Source organism: Balaenoptera acutorostrata, chromosome X (assembly GCF_949987535.1).
Source record: "Balaenoptera acutorostrata chromosome X, mBalAcu1.1, whole genome shotgun sequence".
Taxonomy (NCBI): domain Eukaryota; kingdom Metazoa; phylum Chordata; class Mammalia; order Artiodactyla; family Balaenopteridae; genus Balaenoptera; species Balaenoptera acutorostrata.
This window is the reverse complement of record NC_080085.1, coordinates 39,965,884-39,985,565: the sequence shown is the minus strand read 5'-3', so window position 1 is coordinate 39,985,565 and position 19,682 is coordinate 39,965,884. Positions and strand designations below refer to the sequence as shown.

Here is a 19,682-nt window from a genome sequence, read left to right as displayed (position 1 = left end):
GCCATGTCCTTGGCCTTGGGCACCATTTCTTCAAACTGACTCCATGTCATGCCCAGTGTCCTTCACACATTAATCCATCCCACACCATTCACATTGACCTTCCCTGCCACTCCAAACCATTGGCCTGCTAGCCAAGGCCCCTTCAGTGGGGTCCTTCATTTATGCCTCACCATTTGCCCATGTGTCCCACCCCTGGGATCAAACAAATCAAAATACTGCTTTTATTGATCCTCCTCCTGGCAGTCGGCTGCCTTGCAGATTTCTTCAATGCTGAGCCACACATTCTTTTTAATCTTCAATGTTTCTGAAATTAGGAAGCCCCTTATACTCAAAGTCACAAGAAAACTGTCAGCCTCAGAATCAAAGAAGAAGTCATAAAAGGCTCCTTGCTGCCTGCGACTGAGAATTTTGCAATGTGTAAAAGGGATTAGTTCATCTAATTGTCATTGCAGCTGTATATTAACTTGGATCCCTAATTTTTACTTAAAATGAGGCAGCATATGCTATAAACTCCTCTGGAGGTCTGAGGCAAAAGAGGTAAAAAGTCTCTGCCCTGATGGAGTATACATCATGAAGAATTGTTGCTAGGTTCTGAAAAATCTGTCACAGGGGCTGGTTGACTTTTAAGGAAGCTCTTTAACTTCTAGTGACAAATTACTCAATTATGGGAAAAAATGAAACTATGGTTCCAACCAAATAAGTCATGCAAGCAAAACCTGATATACTTTGTGTGGCAGAAAAGCATTTGAAGACGGTAACCTGTGTTTTTTTACCCTTGTATTTTCCTCTTTCTGCCCCTCCCATCCCCTACCAATTCAAGCAGACAGTTAGTCCCTTTCTCATTTCCTCAGGGGGAGAATGTGGCAAGTTAGAAAGTAAATATGGCCTCTTGGTGGGCTAGGAACACAAGAGTAGGGGAGTGGCAAAACCCCAGAAAGGAAGTGACACTCAAGGTTCATCTAAAGGCGTGGTGGGCAGTCTTGCAGGCTGAAGCATGAGCCCCAAGTAGAGTTTGAAGGGATTAAGAAGCAACTTGGACTAATCATAACAGGCCCCATGGCGGGCAGTGGTACCAAACATCTCCACCCAGTGGCTGAATGTTGAGTAAATCTCACCGAACCACAATGAAATTCCAGAAGAGAAGGGAAGAACTCAAGAAATAACCATGCTAAGACTTCCCACCAATCCAGAATGGAAGGCTCAAAATAAAAATTAGGTTGAATTATAAAATGTAAAGTTGTATGTCTTCACATCTGAACGTATAGACTGAAAATCTTACCTGCTATACTTGCCATATCACTAAATTAGGTACCAAAGAGACTAAGAATCATGAGAACATTATGAAAAGCAGCAAGTCCCCTGAAATGAGCAACTCAGTATACGTTCAGACTCTGAATGTGAAAAACACATCCAAAATTTGGTCATGATTCAAAAAAGGGAAGTAGCATATATTTAAAGTTATAGGGATCATTTAGAGCACTTTTTAATGGATACTTGATATAGTGTTTCTTATATTTTTCCTCTAAAAAGCTGCTATTTAAATTGATGGTGGATCTTACAATTCATGGCATTTTGGGAGTGAGGAAAAAATCTGTTTTTCATCATTTTCAGGAGTTTCAGCTGTCAAAATCCTACCCGTCAGCAACCAAAGTGTCAAAAATAAGGGATTTGTTAAATAAATCGTACTACATCTATATAATGGAATGCAGTACTTATAAATGGTCTCATGGAAGAATATTTAATGACATGAGAAAAAGTTAAAGTTAACTAAGTTTTATAAAAACCTGTGTGTGTGTGTGTGTGTGTGTGTGTGTGTGTGCGTGTGTGATCTACAGGTCTGCCTCCAAGGTGTCGCTCAAGCCCTCCAACCTTTAATGTTGTCCTTCAACGTAATAGCCAAATGGTACACCTGAGATCTCATCTCATACAGCTCTTATGGGAGGTCTATCAGGTCCTCATATGGGTGACCAATCATTCAAGTTTTCCCAAGATTAAGGGGTTACCTGAGATTCCAGGACTAACATCAACAGCCCTGGCAAACTGGGACAGTTAGTAACTTTAGTCAGTGCCCTTCCTACACCGTGCTGCTGTACTGTCCATGAGCAACCTGCCTGGGCTCTTAGCTCCCCTGCTGCTGAGACCACCTGCAGGACCTAAAATAAAACCTTGAGGTAACAGTAAGTACAATATATATTTTGTTAAATCACATTGAACCTGGAACACCATTTGCAGCACTTTCCCCAGGGATCTGTACTTAGCCCTGTACCTTTTTTCAATATTTCTGTACTTTTTATCAATGCAAAAGACCCTGCTGGGCTTCCCTGGTGCCGCAGTGGTTGAGAACCTGCATGCCAATGCAGGGGACACGGGTTCGAGCCCTGGTCTGGGAAGATCCCACGTGCCGCGGAGCAGCTGGGCCCGTGCACCGCAATTACTGAGCCTGCGCGTCTGGAGCCTGTGCTCCGCAATGGGAGAGGCCGGGACAGTGAGAGGCCCGCGCAGCGCGATAAAGAGTGGCCCCCGCTTGCCGCAACTGGAGAAAGCCCTCGCACAGAAACGAAGACCCAACACAGCCATAAATAAATAAATAAACAAATACTTTTAAAAAAAAGACCCTGCTAAGAAGATGAAAGACAAGTTACCACCTGGGACAAAATATTTGCAAGCCACATAACCAACACAGAACTAGTATCTAGAATATATAAAGAATTCTCACAACTCCACGATAAAAAACAAAAAAAGCATGACATTTCACTGAGGAGGATATACAGTTAGCTAATAAGCACATGCTTAACCGTCAGAGAACCGCCCTTACCCTGCTCTTCCCATCAATCTTTAGCAAAACCCCCCCAATTCTCCTGAGGCCACGCCCAGCTTTTTTTTCCTTCTCCCAGCCCAAGCCTGCCTTCCCTGATTTGGTCCTCTCTACATATTCCTTAATTAGTACTGCCATCTGCTCCATGCTATGGACCTTTGCTTGGTGTCAGGAGGAAGGCCATCCTGGGGCAGTCATATCCCACCGAGTCAGGCCGGCCACTGAGAAGGGAGGTCGGGCAGTAAAGGAAGAGGGACTTTCAGGCAAGGGGGAGAAGGACAGACACAGCTGGGTGCAGGCAGAAGGATCTTTCTGGTGTTCCCCTCATCGTGCCAGAGGCCACCGGGTCCTTTCCCCTCCTTTCTTCTCAGATTGGCAAGAGGGGCTGAAGCATAGACTCACTTGCGTTTGTCTGTTCCCTAAGCAGTAAAAAGGCTGCACCTTTCAAATCAGTATCAGATGTGCCCCTTAATGACTTCTAGTTATTTCACAGCCAAATTATCCACCGCAGGGGGCCGGGGAGGGGTTGGTGTGCGTGTGTCTGTGTGTCTGTGTGTGTGTGATCCATAGGGACAGATACACCCAGAATTAAAACAGTGGAGGGCGGAGACCTTCAGGATCCTTTGACACTCCCAGGTGGAAACCAGGTCGGACATACATCCTGCATGGACCTTTCCTGCCCAGCCAGGATATCCTGTGTTTGTCAAAAGGACTGCACAGGGAGGCCCTGGCCATTGTCCTTCCCGAAATCTGCTAGTCAGCCCCTCCCCAAGCTGCAGCAGCCGCCCCGGGGCAGAGGAAGAGTAACTCTGGAAACGGCGTTATCAGCATCCGCCATGGACTTCCTCACCTCCTCCCCAGCCTCGTTAGCCCCAAGCCCCTTAGCATCCTCAAACAGAAACCTGGGAAGCTGGGATGGGGTCAGCGCCCTGAAGCCAGCCCTCTCTCTTTGGCCAAGACCTGCCTCTGCACAGCCCTAAGTGGGCAGCCGAGGGCTGCAGCTGGAGTCCCGAGCCCATGATGCAGCCGCGGCTGGGGCCTGAGGCTGCAGCCCTCCACCCGGGCTGGCCAGCCCTGCTGCTGTGGGTCTCAGGCCTGAGCTACTCTGTCTCCTCGCCGGCTTCTCCCTCTCCTTCTCTGGTGCCCCGAGTCAGAACCAGCTACAATTTTGGAAGGACTTTCCTCGGTCTTGATAAATGTAATGCCTGCATCGGGACATCTATTTGCAAGAAGTTCTTTAAAGAAGAAATAAGGTCAGAATCTCAATCAGATAACTCTGAGGGGCAACATTCTGTTCCCTTCATGTCATGATGTCCAGGAGTTTCTTGAAATCAAGTCAGGATGTAATTTATGAATTTATGGGTGGGAGCTGAAGCAAAGCCATTTAATCATAGGGGGAATGAGTTAAAGTTGCGATGGGAAGGGGGTAAGGTGTGAAGCCAAATTCCAGCTCTAAATGCTAAGTCCAAAGTTTCCTTTGGAAGTGGGAGCTTAAAGTTTTAAAGTTTTCTGTGAATGGAGAAACCTGGGACTATTGAGTTGACCAGGTTCATTTCTCATAGTGGGAAGGAAATAAAATTTATAGAAAGTTTACTATGTGACAGACAATTTAAAGCTGTTTTTATTTTCTCCTCACAACAATCCTGGGAGTTAGTGTTTTGCACTCATGATTCAGATAGTGAACTGAGACCTAGCAAGGTTCAGTGACTTGCCCAAGGTCACCGCCTAATAAGCGGCAGATCTGGAATTCAAACCGAGGCAGTTTGCTCCAAAGTTTCTGAACAAGTTTTCTGCTGTGAGATGTTGCCTTGATCAGAGGAAAACCTAAGTTTAGTAAATCTCAATGCACCTGGCTCTCACCAAAGAATAGTACCACACTCTGAAATTCAGGCCTGTCAACACACGGTCAATGTGTTGGCCTTTACTTGGCCTTTACTATGGCCAAGACCCAGCACGTGCTGTAATGGCATTGCTATGACTCTGGTCATTGCCCTCCGGGGTATCAGGACAGGGGAACGGTGTTACAAATAACAATAATAAGGCCTGATCCGATGCAGGCCAGAAGTGAAGTGTAAAGGACCTTGGGGAGCTCCAGGGAGAGGATATTAATTCCAAATGGGGACTGGAGAAAGGCTCCTCCAGGGGAAGGTGTTCTGAGCAAGACCTTGAAATTTAGCGGGAGGAGAGGGGCTTAAGTTAGAAGGATCAGCTTGAGCAAAGGCCCAGAGGTGTGGGAAGAGGTGAGAAGTCTTAGTGGCTGGAGCATGTGGCACGTGTGGAGGCATGGCAGCAGGAGGAGGTTGGAAGGGTCAGATGGGGCCAGGAGCCTTGAATGCCATACCAAGGAATTGGGACTTAACCTGTGAGCCAGTGGTCTCCACCCTTTTCAATAGAACATTTGTAATAGGCCTCTTCTCTTGTGCCTTCCCCCAAGGTCCTGCCTCTGGCTTGTAAGATTTGAAGACCAGGCAGAAGGCATTCATTTACAATAATTTTATTTCCAATCTGTATTAGCCGAAGATGTATTTGAGTATTCAACCAAGTTACTAAACAGAAATAACAAATAGAAAATACCAACAAAAATGTTGAACTTCTTTTGTGAGATGGTAGATATTATAGGGAGTGGATGTGAACTTTTCCTATTAGACCATTTTTTAAAAATTTTTATTGGAGTATAGTTGATTTACAATGTTGTGTTAGTTTCAGGTGTACAGCAAAGTGAATCAGTTATACATATACATCTATCCACTCTTTTTTAGATTCTTTTCCCATATAGGCCATTACAGAGCATTGAGTTCCCTGTGCTATACAGTAGGTCCTTATTAGTTATCTATTTTATATATAGTAGTGTGTACCTGTCCTATTAGACCATTTTTTAAGGCATTTTGAATGTTAAAAAGTTGAAAGACCTCCAATTGGGGAAGCTCTACTGCAGGCAATGGTGAGGATGTTGAGTAGGGTGGGGACAAGATGAGGCCTGTATTTTGGAAAGATCTTCTGGAAAGCAGTGTGCAGAACGGCCTGGTGATGCTGGCAGAGGCTGCCAGACCAGTTCTCCTAGTCCAAGAGAAAGATCATTGGGAACAAAGCAGGGCAGGAAGGATGCAAGTCAGTTCAGCTAGAGAATCATTTTGTTGATCAACTCGATGTGACAGGAAATGAAGATGTTGGAAATGAACTCAAGATTTCCCACCTAAGAAATGGGTTGGAGAGGACCAATAACACAGGGGGAGTGGGACTGATTCCTTGGAGAAAGAAGGCAGTGAGAATATGGACGTATTTTAAGGTAGGAGGGAGGGAAATTAAGGGATTCAACTGAGGAAGAGCTCCAGATTCATATCCTCCTCCAGATAAGTAAACAAGAGTGTATGAATATTACAGTCGACTCTTCAAGTGGAAAGAAATGAGGCTTTTCTCATCAGTCAGGTAATGACCAAATTCAGGAAGCATTTCCCCAAATAGGTTTGTGTTCCAGTTGAGTTCAGGATATTACTTCAGCTCCCTCAGAATTCATTTTCCACGTGCGCCCGCCTGAAAGGGAAGTGTGCAGATCCAAGCAGGAAAACACCAGGCGGGGCAGGTTGAGGTTTGGAATGCTTCACGTAGAGAAATCACATCCTCAGCGCAAGGAAGCAGCGAGAGGTAGTGAGTGGCTCTGGGAACATGGACTTGTTTATAGTCCTTTTCTCTACATTGTAAATAGTATTTTCCTTATTTTAAAAGTGATGTCTCTTTATTTTAGAATTTTCAGGAAATTTTGATTAAAGAAAGCACAAAATAAAAATCACAGATAATTCCTCACCAAGAGATCAGCGTTTAGTTAACATTTTGGTATATGATCCTTACCACCTTTTTTCCAAGTATGGATTAAAATTTTTTCAACAAAAATGTGATCATACTATGCATACTCTTTTGGAAACTTTTACTTAACCATGTATCGGAACACCTTTCCACATTAACTATTCTTCTCCACAATTTGATTTTTTGTGGTTTCGTGGTATTCGATTGCATCAATCAACCATAATTTATTTAACTAAACAACTATTGCGGGATAACTAGGTTTTTTTTTTCACTTTTCATTATTTTAAACAGTGCTATGTTGAACATCCCTGTGGCTAGATTTTTATGCACATCAATGATTAATTCCTGTAACAAATTCCTAAAGGTGAAATTTCTGGGTCAAAAAATACAGTGAATTTTTAGGATTTTGAGATATATATATATATATATATATATATATATATATATATATATATCTCCAAACGGAGACTTCTACCTATAGAGTTTACTTTTTGCACACTCAGAAATGTTTACTATTACTATTATTTTCATTACGGATTTCTTCTCAGTTGAGCCCTTTTTGCAGGCTTCTTGCCCATTTGTATTTCTTCTTTGCTAAATTGTCTACAAGTTCACATCCTTTGCCTCTCTTTCCAATGGTGTGTTTGCTCATCTTGTTTTTGTTCATCTCCAAACATTTCTCCACTTTTAAAACTGATCATAATGCTACCTTAGGAGAAAGCCCATCCAAAACTTTCAGATATTAGGCTGAAATGCTATAGCCAGGCAAGCATCAGTACTCCAGTCCTGGTCCTCATTAAGGATCGGACAATGCTTGTTGTTCAACAACAAACAGAGGGTGAGCTCCCCGGGCTGTCTGGGTAGGCTGAAGACACATGGTTGGTGGAAGGATGTCACCTTTCCTTCTTTCCCTATCTTTTCTTTGGCAAGAATGGTGATGATGAATCGGATGCTTCCCATACACAACCAATGATCTTTGACCATTAGAATGTTTTCAGTACCAGTTTTCCATGCATTACATGTTGACTTTCAAACCATGAATGAAAAAGTTAAGGGAAGCTAGAAAAATGAGTCAACCTGATTTATATATTCTTCCTACTGAATATATCCCTATATATAAAATCCTAAGTGACCACCCCAACTGGCAAGTTCTACCAGGATCTGATTGATCAGTATTTGCATATGTGCAAGTAACAGGTAAGGTGAAAGTGTGGGGTATGGGGTACTTAATGGCAGTATTTCTGATCAGAATCACTCCTAAGGATTCCTCGGCTCTTACGAGGATGGACGTCTTACCTTGCCTTCCTTACTGTACCCACATGGCCTTACATCCTCACCCCCCATTCCCAAAGTCTTAAAGAATGTTTAAATACTTCTGAGTGGTGGAGGACTCACAGCAAAATAAGTAAATCATTAAGTTTTATTTTGCCTTCCCTTCTCCCTTGCCCTTGTCTTTCTCCTTCACCTCAGAAGGTGATAGTAATTACTGCTTTAACTCACTTCCTCAAATGAATTCAGAGGTCTTGGGAGCTTCAGGGCCCCAGAGCTTAGGGCAAAAATATCCATCTACACATTCAATCATCCATACACACACCCATCCATCCATCCATTCACCCATTCATCCACCCAACCTTCACTCTGTGCATCCCATTCATCCAGCCCTCCATGTATTCCTCTACTCATTTAACCATCTGTTCATTCAAATACCCACCCAACCATCCATCCATCCGTCCAACTAAAATTATTAGGTACTAACTTGGAACCAAGCACTCTGCTAGGCACTTAGTTACAAAGTTGAAGGAGGCCCAGTCCTGGCCCTGAAGGAAGACAGAGACATGAACCAATGATTAAAGCAGAGTATGAGGACTATACACAATGTCCTACACAGGATGTCATGGGAGCATGTGGGAGGGAACCTGTCTCAGACTGGGGGGGATGAGGGAGTGAGAATCAGAAGAGATGATACCTGTCTGGGTTTTAATGGGTTGGGTAGGGATTATCCAGGGAAGAAAGAGAAAGTGTCTCAGATAAAGGGATCAGCATATAACAAGGTGAGTGGAGGCCCAGAGGCCCAAAACAGTACGGCTTAGCCAAGGATGGTCAGTGGTTTGGTGAGACCAAAGCAAGCTTGTAAGGAGAGCAGCAGGAGATGGGCTTAGGAAGAGCATTGTGAACTGCTCTAAGTATGAACTGTATCCTGAGAGCTTTGGCAAGATGTTGGATGTTTTAAGTGTCCTGTGCAGAGCTGAGGGATGGAGAAGAGGGAAGGGAGGCACGAAATATTTAGGAAGGCGTGGCTACAAACTTAGTGTTTGACTGGATGCAAGCACAAGAAGTATACATTCTCGTTCCAATGTTGTCACTCTCCCCTACACCCGCAGCCTGCTCTCCATGTTGAGGGGCTTGCAGGGATGGGACCACATGATATTTATTCTTCCTTCCAGCTCTAGGAAACTATGATCTTGCTTTTCCATCTTTCAACCCAGTGAGGAACTCGGCCAGGCTCACTACAAACATGCCCATGATGTCAGTTCAGAAGGAAGATTAGAACTCTGCCTCTATTTTGTGGTTTTCCAAATTCTAGGATATTAACATTTTAGTGAATAAACAGCAGGGCCCATTTTCTCACTGACATTCTTCAGTTCAATAAAGTAGGTAATCAAAGTGGTAAGAATATTCGTTGTTTTCCCATTCAGCATCCTAAAGTTATTACCACTTGGAAAGGGGGAGAAGTGTGGCCTGTAAACCTCTTTATTTGTCCTCAATTGGTCCTCATGGGACACCTCAAGCCATGGCTGGACATGCACCGAGATCCATGATAGTCACCTGCCAAGTCAGTGCTGCCCTCTCGGTAGAGCCTCCTCAGAAGGTGGGGACAGAAAAAGAGGACAATGAGGTTACCCCACAGGGTAGGTCATCCCTCCCCATGTCACCCCCACAAACCGGGAGACAAAGCCCCCTGAGATCTGTCCTCCCCTGCCACTAATTTTCTATGATTCTTCAGACAAGTCATCTTCAATTTTCTCATCCTCAAAATATAATGGACAAAGTGAGAGAGTGGCATGGACATATATACACTACCAAATGTAAAATAGATAGCTAGTGGGAAGCAACTGCATAGCACAGGGAGATCAGCTCGGTGCTTTGTGACCACCTAGAGGGGTGGGATAGGGAGGGTGGGAGGGAGGGAGACACAAGAGGGAGGAGATATGGGGATATATGTATATGTATAGCTGATTCACTTTGTTATAAAGCACAAACTAACACACCATTGTAAAGCAATTATACTCCAATGAAGAAGTTGAAAAATATAGATAACCAACAAGGACCTACTGTATAGCGCAGGGAACTAATAACCTATAAGGAAAAAGAAGAATCTGGAAAAGAATTTAAAAAAAAAATATATATATATATATATATATAATGGAAGGGGGACAGGGACAAAATCATCTTTAAGGACCCTGCTAGCTATAACTCCTAATAATGTTACCCATCTGTTACCAAGCGCAAATTCATAAAATAGATGATAGAAGACTAAGTAGCAGCAAAGTGGTTTAGAGTACAAGCTCTGGAGCCATGAAGGCTACTTCCTCCAGTTCCTGGCTGTGTGACTTGGAGCAAATCACTGAACTTCTCTGTGCCTCAGTTTCCTCATCTGCATGGTAATAGCAGTGCTGACCTCATAGGTTTGTTGAAAGGTTTAACTGACTTAATGCACATAAAGTGTTCAATAAAGTGACCGCTAAAGTGATTCATAAATGTGTATCGCTGTTATTGTTATCTAAGAGAGCCACCTAGTTGTAAATCCTTAGTCACAGGCCCTTGGGGAGGGGTGGTTTGAACCCGCATGAATAAGAGTAGCTACAGGAAACAGGCCTGCCTCGGGGGCCTAGGCCCTTCCTTATTCTCCCAGTGGGGAGGATCATTTCCCATGGTTGTCCTAAAAATTCCAATAGAGTTGATTCCTTGCAAGTTTTCGGTGTCTGGTCTTTTTAAACAGATCTGTGGCGATGTCCTTGAATGGAATTCTTTGTGCCTACTTCCACTGCAGTTTGAATGGTCCTGCATTGCAGAAGGTACTTACTGACAGTTCCTTAGAGCACCTTCTTTGAAAAGCTTTCAGTCTAAGAGTCTTAGTTACCCTAAGAGGGTAACTGTATCATATAGGTGAGAAAACAATACAATGTAGGGTTTGGAGCTAGTTCCTCCAAAACTCATTATCATGAGGTTGCCCAGTAATGCGCAATAATAAGAATTTAAAGATTCTTACTGAAATTAAATTAAAAACAACAAGGTCCTACTGTATAGCACAGGGAACTATATTCAATATCCTGTGATGAACCATAATAGAAAAGAATATGGAAAAGAATGTATATATACGTATAACCGAATCACTTTGCTGCACAGTAGAAATTAACACCACATTGTGAATCAACTATACTACAATAAAATAATTTTTTTAAAAAAGAAATTCAATATATAACATATAAGCCTAATTTTCATTTGCAGTATAACCCTCAATTATTAATAATAATGAAGAGACACATTTTCTTAGTAATTTTTCATACATTAGTCAGAAGGAGACTGAACATTCTTCCCTGATGGAACTGTCGGCACACAGCTGGAGAAATGACTGGAGAAAAGGGTCAAGGTGGTGCCTAGAAAATCAGCAGATGGTAATAGGCCAGTGCCTCTCCCCTGGGGAGGATTCCATTGTGTGGAATCACACACCTCCTGGATCCCACATAGCTTTGAATTTGGTGACCCTTTAGCAGCCACTGTTCCCTGACACTTGGTTGGTACTCAGAACTTATCTGTGGACTGAAAGCAAAATTGATGGGGCTTTTGGGGGTTGGATATGAAGAGGCAGTGCCCTCCCCAGTGCAGGACCAGAAGCCTCTTCAAGAACTGTGGTTTCAAGACCCAGTCGTTGTTCACAGAGTGGGCCGCTGCTAGAACCAGCGTAGCGAAGGAGAAAGATCATGGGTTTTTCTGACAGACAGCCCTGAGTTTGCATCCCTGCTTAGCAACATATTATCTGACCTTGCAAGGCACTTAAGCTCCGCAAGCCTCAGTTTCCACATCTGTAAAGTGGGGATGGGGTAGTAGGAGAATCAAAGGTACCAGCATGTGTAAAGCTGCTGCCTTCACGTGGAGTAGAAGTTCAGAAAGCCGTGGCTAGTCCTTCTGTGCCATTTGGATGAAGAAGATAAAAGTTTGGTTTTGGTATGCAGATCCCTTACCTTTTCTGACATCACATATACACTTCCCTAAGCTTGAGGAAACACAAATAGTCCTCTCACAGGAAGAGCTTGGAGCTCCCCAGTCTAAGGAGAAGAAATGGATCAGAACAGATGCTCTCCCCCATCTCCCTGTCCCCGGGCTCTGCTGGCCCTGGCAGTGTGGCTGGTCCCTGCTTAGTCCCTGCTCCCTCTCTCCAGCTCCCAGGCTGATCCCCAAAGGGCTATTCTTCCAGGTTTGACAACTGGCTGGCCTCACACCTTGGACTGTCTCCCGACGACTTGCCTTCTTACCCTGTAAATTACTCGGATGATTTCAAAACCTGGCGCCCCGTGGAGATCTCAAGGCTGGTCAGCAAACACCAAAACGAGATCTCGGACAGGAGAATCTGTGCCTTCGCAGCTGCCCCAAAGACCTGTAGCATTGAGCGCGTCCTGCGGAAAACAGGGAGGTTCCAGAAATGGCTGCAGGCCAAGCGCCTCACACCGGACCTGGTGCAGGTGAGAGTACTGGCCGTGGGGGTGGGGAGAGGGGGCAGAATCCATTCCCAGCTCACATCTCAGTCTGGGCAAAAGGAATTGTAGTCTGTCTAAAGTGGGACAAAACAATGTCATGAAACAGCATGGCTTGTGACAAGACAGGAACTAAACAGGTTTAGTTATAGGGACCCTTCCCATTGTCATTCTCCGTTCTCTCTGATATGACCCCCAGCGACTCTTTGGGAAACAGTTCCTAGCTCCCACCTCTGGTCTGAAGGACGGATGACCCTCACCAGCCTTCCCCCCCTCACCACAATGTTTGCCAACCCCTAAACAGTGACCGTTCTTAGAAGCTCCCATACATACGCATCCCGTTTCATGATCCAGAGACCCCACTTTGAAAATCGGCTTCCTCTTTGATCTCCCACCATAAAGAAGAACCAAACCTGAGTCACTGCAAAAGCAGACTCTGATAACACAGCTCCCTCCTCCCATCTGAGAGCTCCCACCCACTCCCACGGGTAGGCTGCCTTCAGAACTTCAGCACGTTGCCAGTGCCATCTTATCCTGCATTGGTCCCCTCCTGCACTATCGCCACTGGTATCGTGTTTTTCATCCGAACCAGCACAGTCATGTAACTCCACACACATCCAGCTGGCCCCTTGGGGCAGAAGATGCCGCCTCAAAGGATTGAGGAGCCGCTCACCTTCAGCAAAGATGGGAGAGGAGAGGCTCACCTCAATCTCCCTGTCATGATGAGGCTGGAGGCTTTGGCATCCCTCAGGGGCACGCCAAGTCTGTTTCTTGAACTCCCCAGGCCACTAGCCCCTTCATATGGGCACATAAGGCTGTCTGGGTAACTTCTGAGCCCTAACAAACAGACCTTCCCCTTGGTCTCTTCGAGATGAGCAACCCAGAATGAAGCAGAGTCACTGGTCCTTGCATATCTCGACCACGTGACATGGCCATCATCTGATATTGAGCTTTCCAATGTGGTCCTTTTGTACTCTACACTTTATGAATCTCACTGGCATGCAGTGGGGAGAAAATAAGCCAGAGGAAGTCAAACTATTGCCAGGTTGGGGAGGTGGTGGCAGGACCCAACCTAAGGGTCTTGGAGTTGGTGTGGGAAACTGGAAGTGGAGGCTCAGGTGGAAAGAAGCTTATGGGAGCTGCTCAACACTGGGCAGAACCGGAAGACAGAGGACAGATATCAAAGCCCACACCATGGTACACACCCTAGGTGTAATGTCCCTGTGCCTCTCTTTCTGTGCCTGCAGACAGAGCCTCCATGCACTGGCCTGGGTACCCACCATCTGCCATTCTCAGGCTGACCACAACTAATACTGAGGCATGGGAAAGACCAATATGAGACCTCCTCTGCTTTGCCTCAAATATGTGCTCAGGAACAAATAGAAGGCCCCAGGAAGAGCAAAACAAGATACGCAAGGGTTTGTTTCAGAACCCCGTGAAAATCCCATCACTTCTTCCTGCCCCCATTGCTGTCTGGTCCCACGCTGACAGGCACAGTTCCCCCAAGGCACTGGCCCTGGACTACCTCCACCTGGGACCTAGCAAATGTACCAAAGGACAGAACATCCTGGTGCACAAGATACACTTGAGATTCCACAGAAAGTGGTTAAACTGGCCTTGGGCTTTGAACTAAGGAAGACTCCTTCTTTTGCTCATTTTCTAGACACTTCCATAATACAGTGGGGATTATCCCAGGAGGCCTAGGAAGTCCAAAGCAACCTGCCCAGTACATCTAATGCCACCTACCTTGATGGGTATAGACGTTGTGGTAGGGGCAAAAGATCCCTGGGGTCTGGAAACTGTGGTTGAGTCCTAACTCTGCCACTAACAGCTGTGGCAGAACACGAAGGAGCTCAGAGACCCAGGAAGAGCAGAGAGCTTCTGGTTCCTGTTCATCCATGTGACAAAGATGAATCAGACACAAGCTGTCCCCCCCAGGATCATGTGGCCCAATGGTGAGGACAGACAAGAACACAAACCACCACAAAGTGTTGTAGTGGATGTTATGATAACAGCCTGTATGGGGACAAAGGACAGACTATTGACTTGGATCCTTCACTCACTGACCAGTTGACCTTGCATTTAAGTCTAGGACTTCCCCACTCTGCCCTGACATTCCTCCTCCAAAACTGTGCTGGGGGGAGGTGTCTGGATGATCTCAAAGGCCCTCCCAGTTCTGATATTCTTTGATTTCACATGACTCTACTTCACTTAGATAAGAAATCCTAATTGAATGCCTACTATCACCAGACACTGTGCTGGGTGCCTTGATTCCCTGTTTCTCAAAAGGCAGCAAATAGTGCCTGCTTTACCAGATTCATTCATCCTAGTGAGCTTATAGATGTGAAGATATTTTAGAAAAAGTCCATCACCATAGAAATGTATGGCAGTGTTGTTGTAATAAGTGGGACCCCTTCTTCAATTTCTTGTGCTAAAACTTGCTCTACCAATTTTGTCAACGTGCATTAACATACAGCTAAACAAGCTTTCCTTCTTTTCTTTTTTTAACATCTTTATTAGAGTATAATTGCTTTACAATGTTGTGTTAGTTTCTGCTGTATAACAAAGTGAATCAGCTATACATATACATATATCCCCATATCCCCTCCCACTTGCGTCTCCCTCCCACCCTTCCTATCCCACCCTTCTAGGTGGTCACAGAGCACCGAGCTGATCTCCCTGTGCTATGCAGTTGCTTTCCATTAGCTATCTATTTTACATTTGGTAGTGTATATATGTCCATGCCACTCTCTCACTTCGTCCCAGCTTACCCTTCCCCCTCCCTGTGTCCTCAAGTCCATTCTCTACGTCTGTGTCTTTATTCCTGTTCTGCCCATAGGTTCTTCAGAACCTTTTTTTTTTATCATACATGGGTGTTGAATTTTGTCAAAAGCTTTTTCTGCATCTATTGAGATTATCAAATGGTTTTTCTCCTTCAATTTGTTAATATGGTGTATCACACTGATTGATTTCTGTATATTGAAGAATCCTTGCATTCCTGGGATAAACCCCAGTTGATCATGGTGTATGATCCTTTTAATGTGCTGTTGGATTCTCTTTGCTAGTATTTTGTTGAGGAATCTTGTACTTATGTTCATCAGTGATATTGGCCTGTAGTTTTCTTTCGTTGTGACATCTTTGTCTGGTTTTGGTATCAGGGTGATGGTGGCCTCATAGAATGAGTTTGGGAGTGTTCCTCCCTCTGCTTTATTCTGGAAGAGTTTGAGAAGGATAGGTGTTAGCTCTTCTCTAAATGTTTGGTAGAACTCACCTGTGGAGCCATCTGGTCCTGGGTTTTTGTTTGTTGGAAGATTTTTAATCACAGTTTCAATTTCAGTGCTTGTGATTGCTCTGTTTATATTTTCTATTTCTTTCTGGTTCAGTCTCAGAAGGTTGTGCTTTTCTAAGAATGTGTCCATTTCTTCCAGGTTGTCCATTTTATTGGCATAGAGTTGCTTGTAGTAATTTCTCATGATCCTTTGTATTTCTGCAGTGTTGTTGTTACTTCTCCTTTTTCATTTCTAATTCTATTGATTTGAGTCTTCTCCCTTTTTTTCTTGATGAGTCTGGCTAATGGTTTATCAATTTTGTTTATCTTCTCAAAGAACCAGCTTTTAGTTTTATTGATCGTTGCTATTGTTTCCTTCATTTCTTTTTCATTTATTTCTGATCTGATCTTTATGATTTCTTTCCTTCTGCTAACTTTAGGGGTTTTTTGTTCTTCTTTCTCTAATTGCTTTAGGTGTAAAATTAGGTTGTTTATTTGAGATGTTTCTTCTTTCTTGAGGTAGGATTATATTGCTATAAACTTCCCTCTTAGAACTGCTTTTGTAGCTTCCCATAGGTTTTGGGTCATCATGTTTTCATTGTCATTTTTTTCTAGGTATTTTTTTATTTCCTCTGATTTCTTCAGTGATCTCTTGGTTATTAAGTAGTGTATGTTTAGCCTCCATGTGTTTGTATTTCTTACAGATTTTTTCCTGTGATTGATATCTAGTCTCATAGTGTTCTGGTCCGAAAAGATACTTGATACGATTTCAATTTCCTTAAATTTCCCAAGGCTTCATTTGTGACCCAAGATATGATCTCTCCTGAAAAATGTTCCATGAGCACTTGAGAAGAAAGAGTATTCTGTTGTTTTTGGATGGAATGTCCTATAAATATCAGTTAAGTCCATCTTGTTTAATGTATCATTTACAGCTTGTGTTTCCTTATTTATTTTCATTTTGGATGATCTGTCCATTGGTGAAAGTGGGTTGTTAAAGTCTCTTATTATGACTGTGTTACTGTTGATTTCTCCTTTTATGGCTGTTAGCGATTGCCTTATGTGTTGAGGTGCTCCTATGTGGGATGCATAAATATTTACAATTGTTATATCTTCTTCTTGGATTGATCCCTTGATCATTATGTAGTGTCCTTCTTTGTCTCTTGTAATAGTCTCTATTTTAACGTCTATTCTGTGTGATATGAGAATTGTTACTCCAGCTTTCTTTGATTTCCATTTGCATGGAGTATCTTTTTCCATCCCCTTATTTTCAGTCTGTATGTGTCCCTAGGTCTGAAGTGGGTCTCTTGTAGACGGCATATATACAGGTCTTGTTTTTGTATCTGTTCACCCAGTCTATGTCTTTTGGTTGGAGCATTTAATCCATTTACATTTAAGCTAATTATCGATATGTATGTTCCTATTACCATTTTCCTAATTGTTTTGGGTTTGTTTTTCTACATCTTTTCCTTCTCTTGTGTTTCCTGACTAGAGCAGTTCCTTTAGCATTTGTTGTAAAGCTGGTTTGGTGGTACTGAAATCTCTTAACTTTTGCTTGTCTGTAAAGGTTTTAATTTCTTCATCGAATCTGAATGAGATCCTTGCTGGGTAGAGTAATCTTGATTGTAGGTTTTTCCCTTTCATCACTTTAAATATGTCTTGCCACTCCCTTCTGGCTTGCAGAGTTTCTGCTGAAAGATCAGCTGTTAACCTTATGGAGATTCTCTTGTATGTTATTTGTTGTTTTTACCTTGCTGCTTTTGATATTTTTTCTTTGTATTTAATTTTTGATAGTTTGATTAATATGTGTCTTGGCATTTTTCTCCTTGGATTTATCCTGTATGGAACTCTCTGGGCTTCCTGGACTTGATTGACTATTTCCATTCTCATGTTAGGGACATTTTCAACTATAATCTCTTCAAATATTTTCTCAGACCGTTTCTTTTTCTCTTCTTCTTCTGGGACCCCTATAATTCGAATGTTGGTGCATTTAATATTGTCCCAGAGGTCTCCGAGACTGTCCTCAATTCTTTTCATTCTTTTTTCTTTATTGTGCTCTGCTGTAGTTATTTCCACTGTTTTATCTTCCAGGTCACTTATCCATCCTTCTGCCTCAGTTATTCTGCTATTGATCCCTTCTAGAGAATTTTTAATTTCATTTATTGTGTTGTTCATCACTGTTTGTTTGCTCTTTAGTTCTTCTAGTTCCTTGTTAAACGTTTCTTGTATTTTCTTTATTCTATTTCCAAGATTTTGGATCATCTTTACTATCATTACTCTGAATTCTTTTTCAGGTAGACTGCCTGCTTCCTCTTCATTTGTTTGGTCTGGTGGTTTTTTACCTTGCTCCTTCATCTGCTGTGTATATCTGTCTTCTCATTTTGTTTAACTTACTGTGTTTGGGGTCTCCTTTTCACAGGCTGCAGGTTTGTAGTTCCCATTGTTTTTGGTGCCTGCCCCCAGTGGGTGAGGTTGGTTCGGTGGCTTGTGTAGGCTTCCTGGTGGAGGGGACTGGTGCCTGTGTTCTGGTGGGTGACACTGGAACTTGTCTTTCTGGTGGGCAGGACCATGTCCATTGGTGTGTTTTGGGGTGTCTGTGAACTTATTATGATTTTAGGCAACCTCTCTGCTAATGGGTGGGGTTGTGTTCCTGTCTTGCTAGTTGTTGGGCATGGGGCATCCAGCACTGGAGCTTGCTGGCTGTTGGGTGGAGCTGGGTCTTAGCGTTGAGATGGAGATCTCTGGTAGAGCTCTTGCCAACTGATATTACATGGGGCCGGGAGGTCTCTGGTGGTCCAATGTCCTGAACTCGGCTCTCCCACCTCAGAGGCTCACGCCTGACACAAGGCCGGAGTACCAAGACCTTGTCAGCCACACAGCTCAGAAGAAAAACAAGAAAAAAAGAAAGAAAAAATATAATAATAATAAATTAAAAAAAAATTTTAATTAAAAAAATTATTAAAATAAAAATAATAATAAAAAAAGAAGAGACCAACCAAACCAATAAACAAATCCACCAATGATAACAAGCACTAAACACTAAACTAAGATAAATTTAAAAATCAGAAACAAATCAGTCAGACAGCAAACCCCAAGTCTACAGTTGCTCCCAAAGTCCACTGCCTCAATTTTGGGATGATTCGTTGTCTAGTCAGGTATTCCACAGATGCAGGTACATCAGATTGATTGTGGAATTTAATCTGCTGCTCCTGAGGCTGCATGGAGAAGTTTCCCTTTCTCTTCTTTGTTTGCCCAGCTCCTGGGGTTCAGCTTTGGTTTTGGCCCCGCCTCTGCGTGTAGGTCGCCCTCAGGCATCTGTTCCTGCCCAGACAGGACGGGGTTAAAGCAGCAGCTGATTAGGGGGCTCTTGCTCATTCAGGCCGGGGGAAGGGAGGGGTATTGTAGTTATAATTGGAATGCAGGGTGAGCCTGTGGCAGCAGAGGCCAGCATGACGTTGCACCAGCCTGAGGCGTGCTGTGTGTTCTCCCGGGTAAGTGTCCCTGGATCACGGGACCTTGGCAGTGGCGGGCTGCACAGGCTCCCGGGAGGGGAGGTGTGGAGAGTGACCTGTGCTTGCACACAGGCTTCTTGGTGGCAGCAGCAGCAGACTTAGCGTCTCATGCCCGTCTCTGGGGCCTGCGCTGATCGCCGCGGCTCGCGCCCATCTCTGGAGCTCGTTTAAGTGGCGCCCTGAATCCCCTCTCCTCGCGCACCAGGAAACAAAGAGGCAAGAAAAAGTCTCTGGCCTCTTCGGCAGCTCCAGACTTTTCCCGGACTCCCTCCCAGCTAGCTGTGGTGCACTAGCCCCTTCAGACTGTGTTCACGCCGCCAACCCCAGTCCTCTCCCTGCGATCCGACCAAAGCCCGAGCCTCAGCTCCCAGCCCCGCCTGCCCCGGCGGGTGAGCAGACAAGCCTCTCGGGCTGGTGAGTGCTGGTCGGCACCGAGCCTCTGTGCGGGAATCTCTCCACTTTGCCCTCCGCACCCCTGTAGCTGCGCTCTCCTCCGTGGCTCCGAAGCTTCCCCCCTCCGCCACCCTCAGTCTCCG

General features: G+C 44.2%; 1 protein-coding gene across 1 annotated transcript in view; it reads left to right on the top strand.

The window, feature by feature from the left end:
• Window positions 1-3,710: 3,710 nt before the first annotated feature.
• Window positions 3,711-19,682, top strand: part of DIPK2B (divergent protein kinase domain 2B) — a 50,224-nt gene continuing 34,252 nt past the window's right edge. The window contains exons 1-2 of the mRNA XM_057537519.1: window positions 3,711-4,068; window positions 12,093-12,357. Of these exons, the coding sequence (XP_057393502.1) occupies window positions 3,833-4,068; window positions 12,093-12,357 (501 nt within the window). The 5' untranslated portion in view covers window positions 3,711-3,832. The remainder of the gene's footprint in view (window positions 4,069-12,092; window positions 12,358-19,682) is intronic.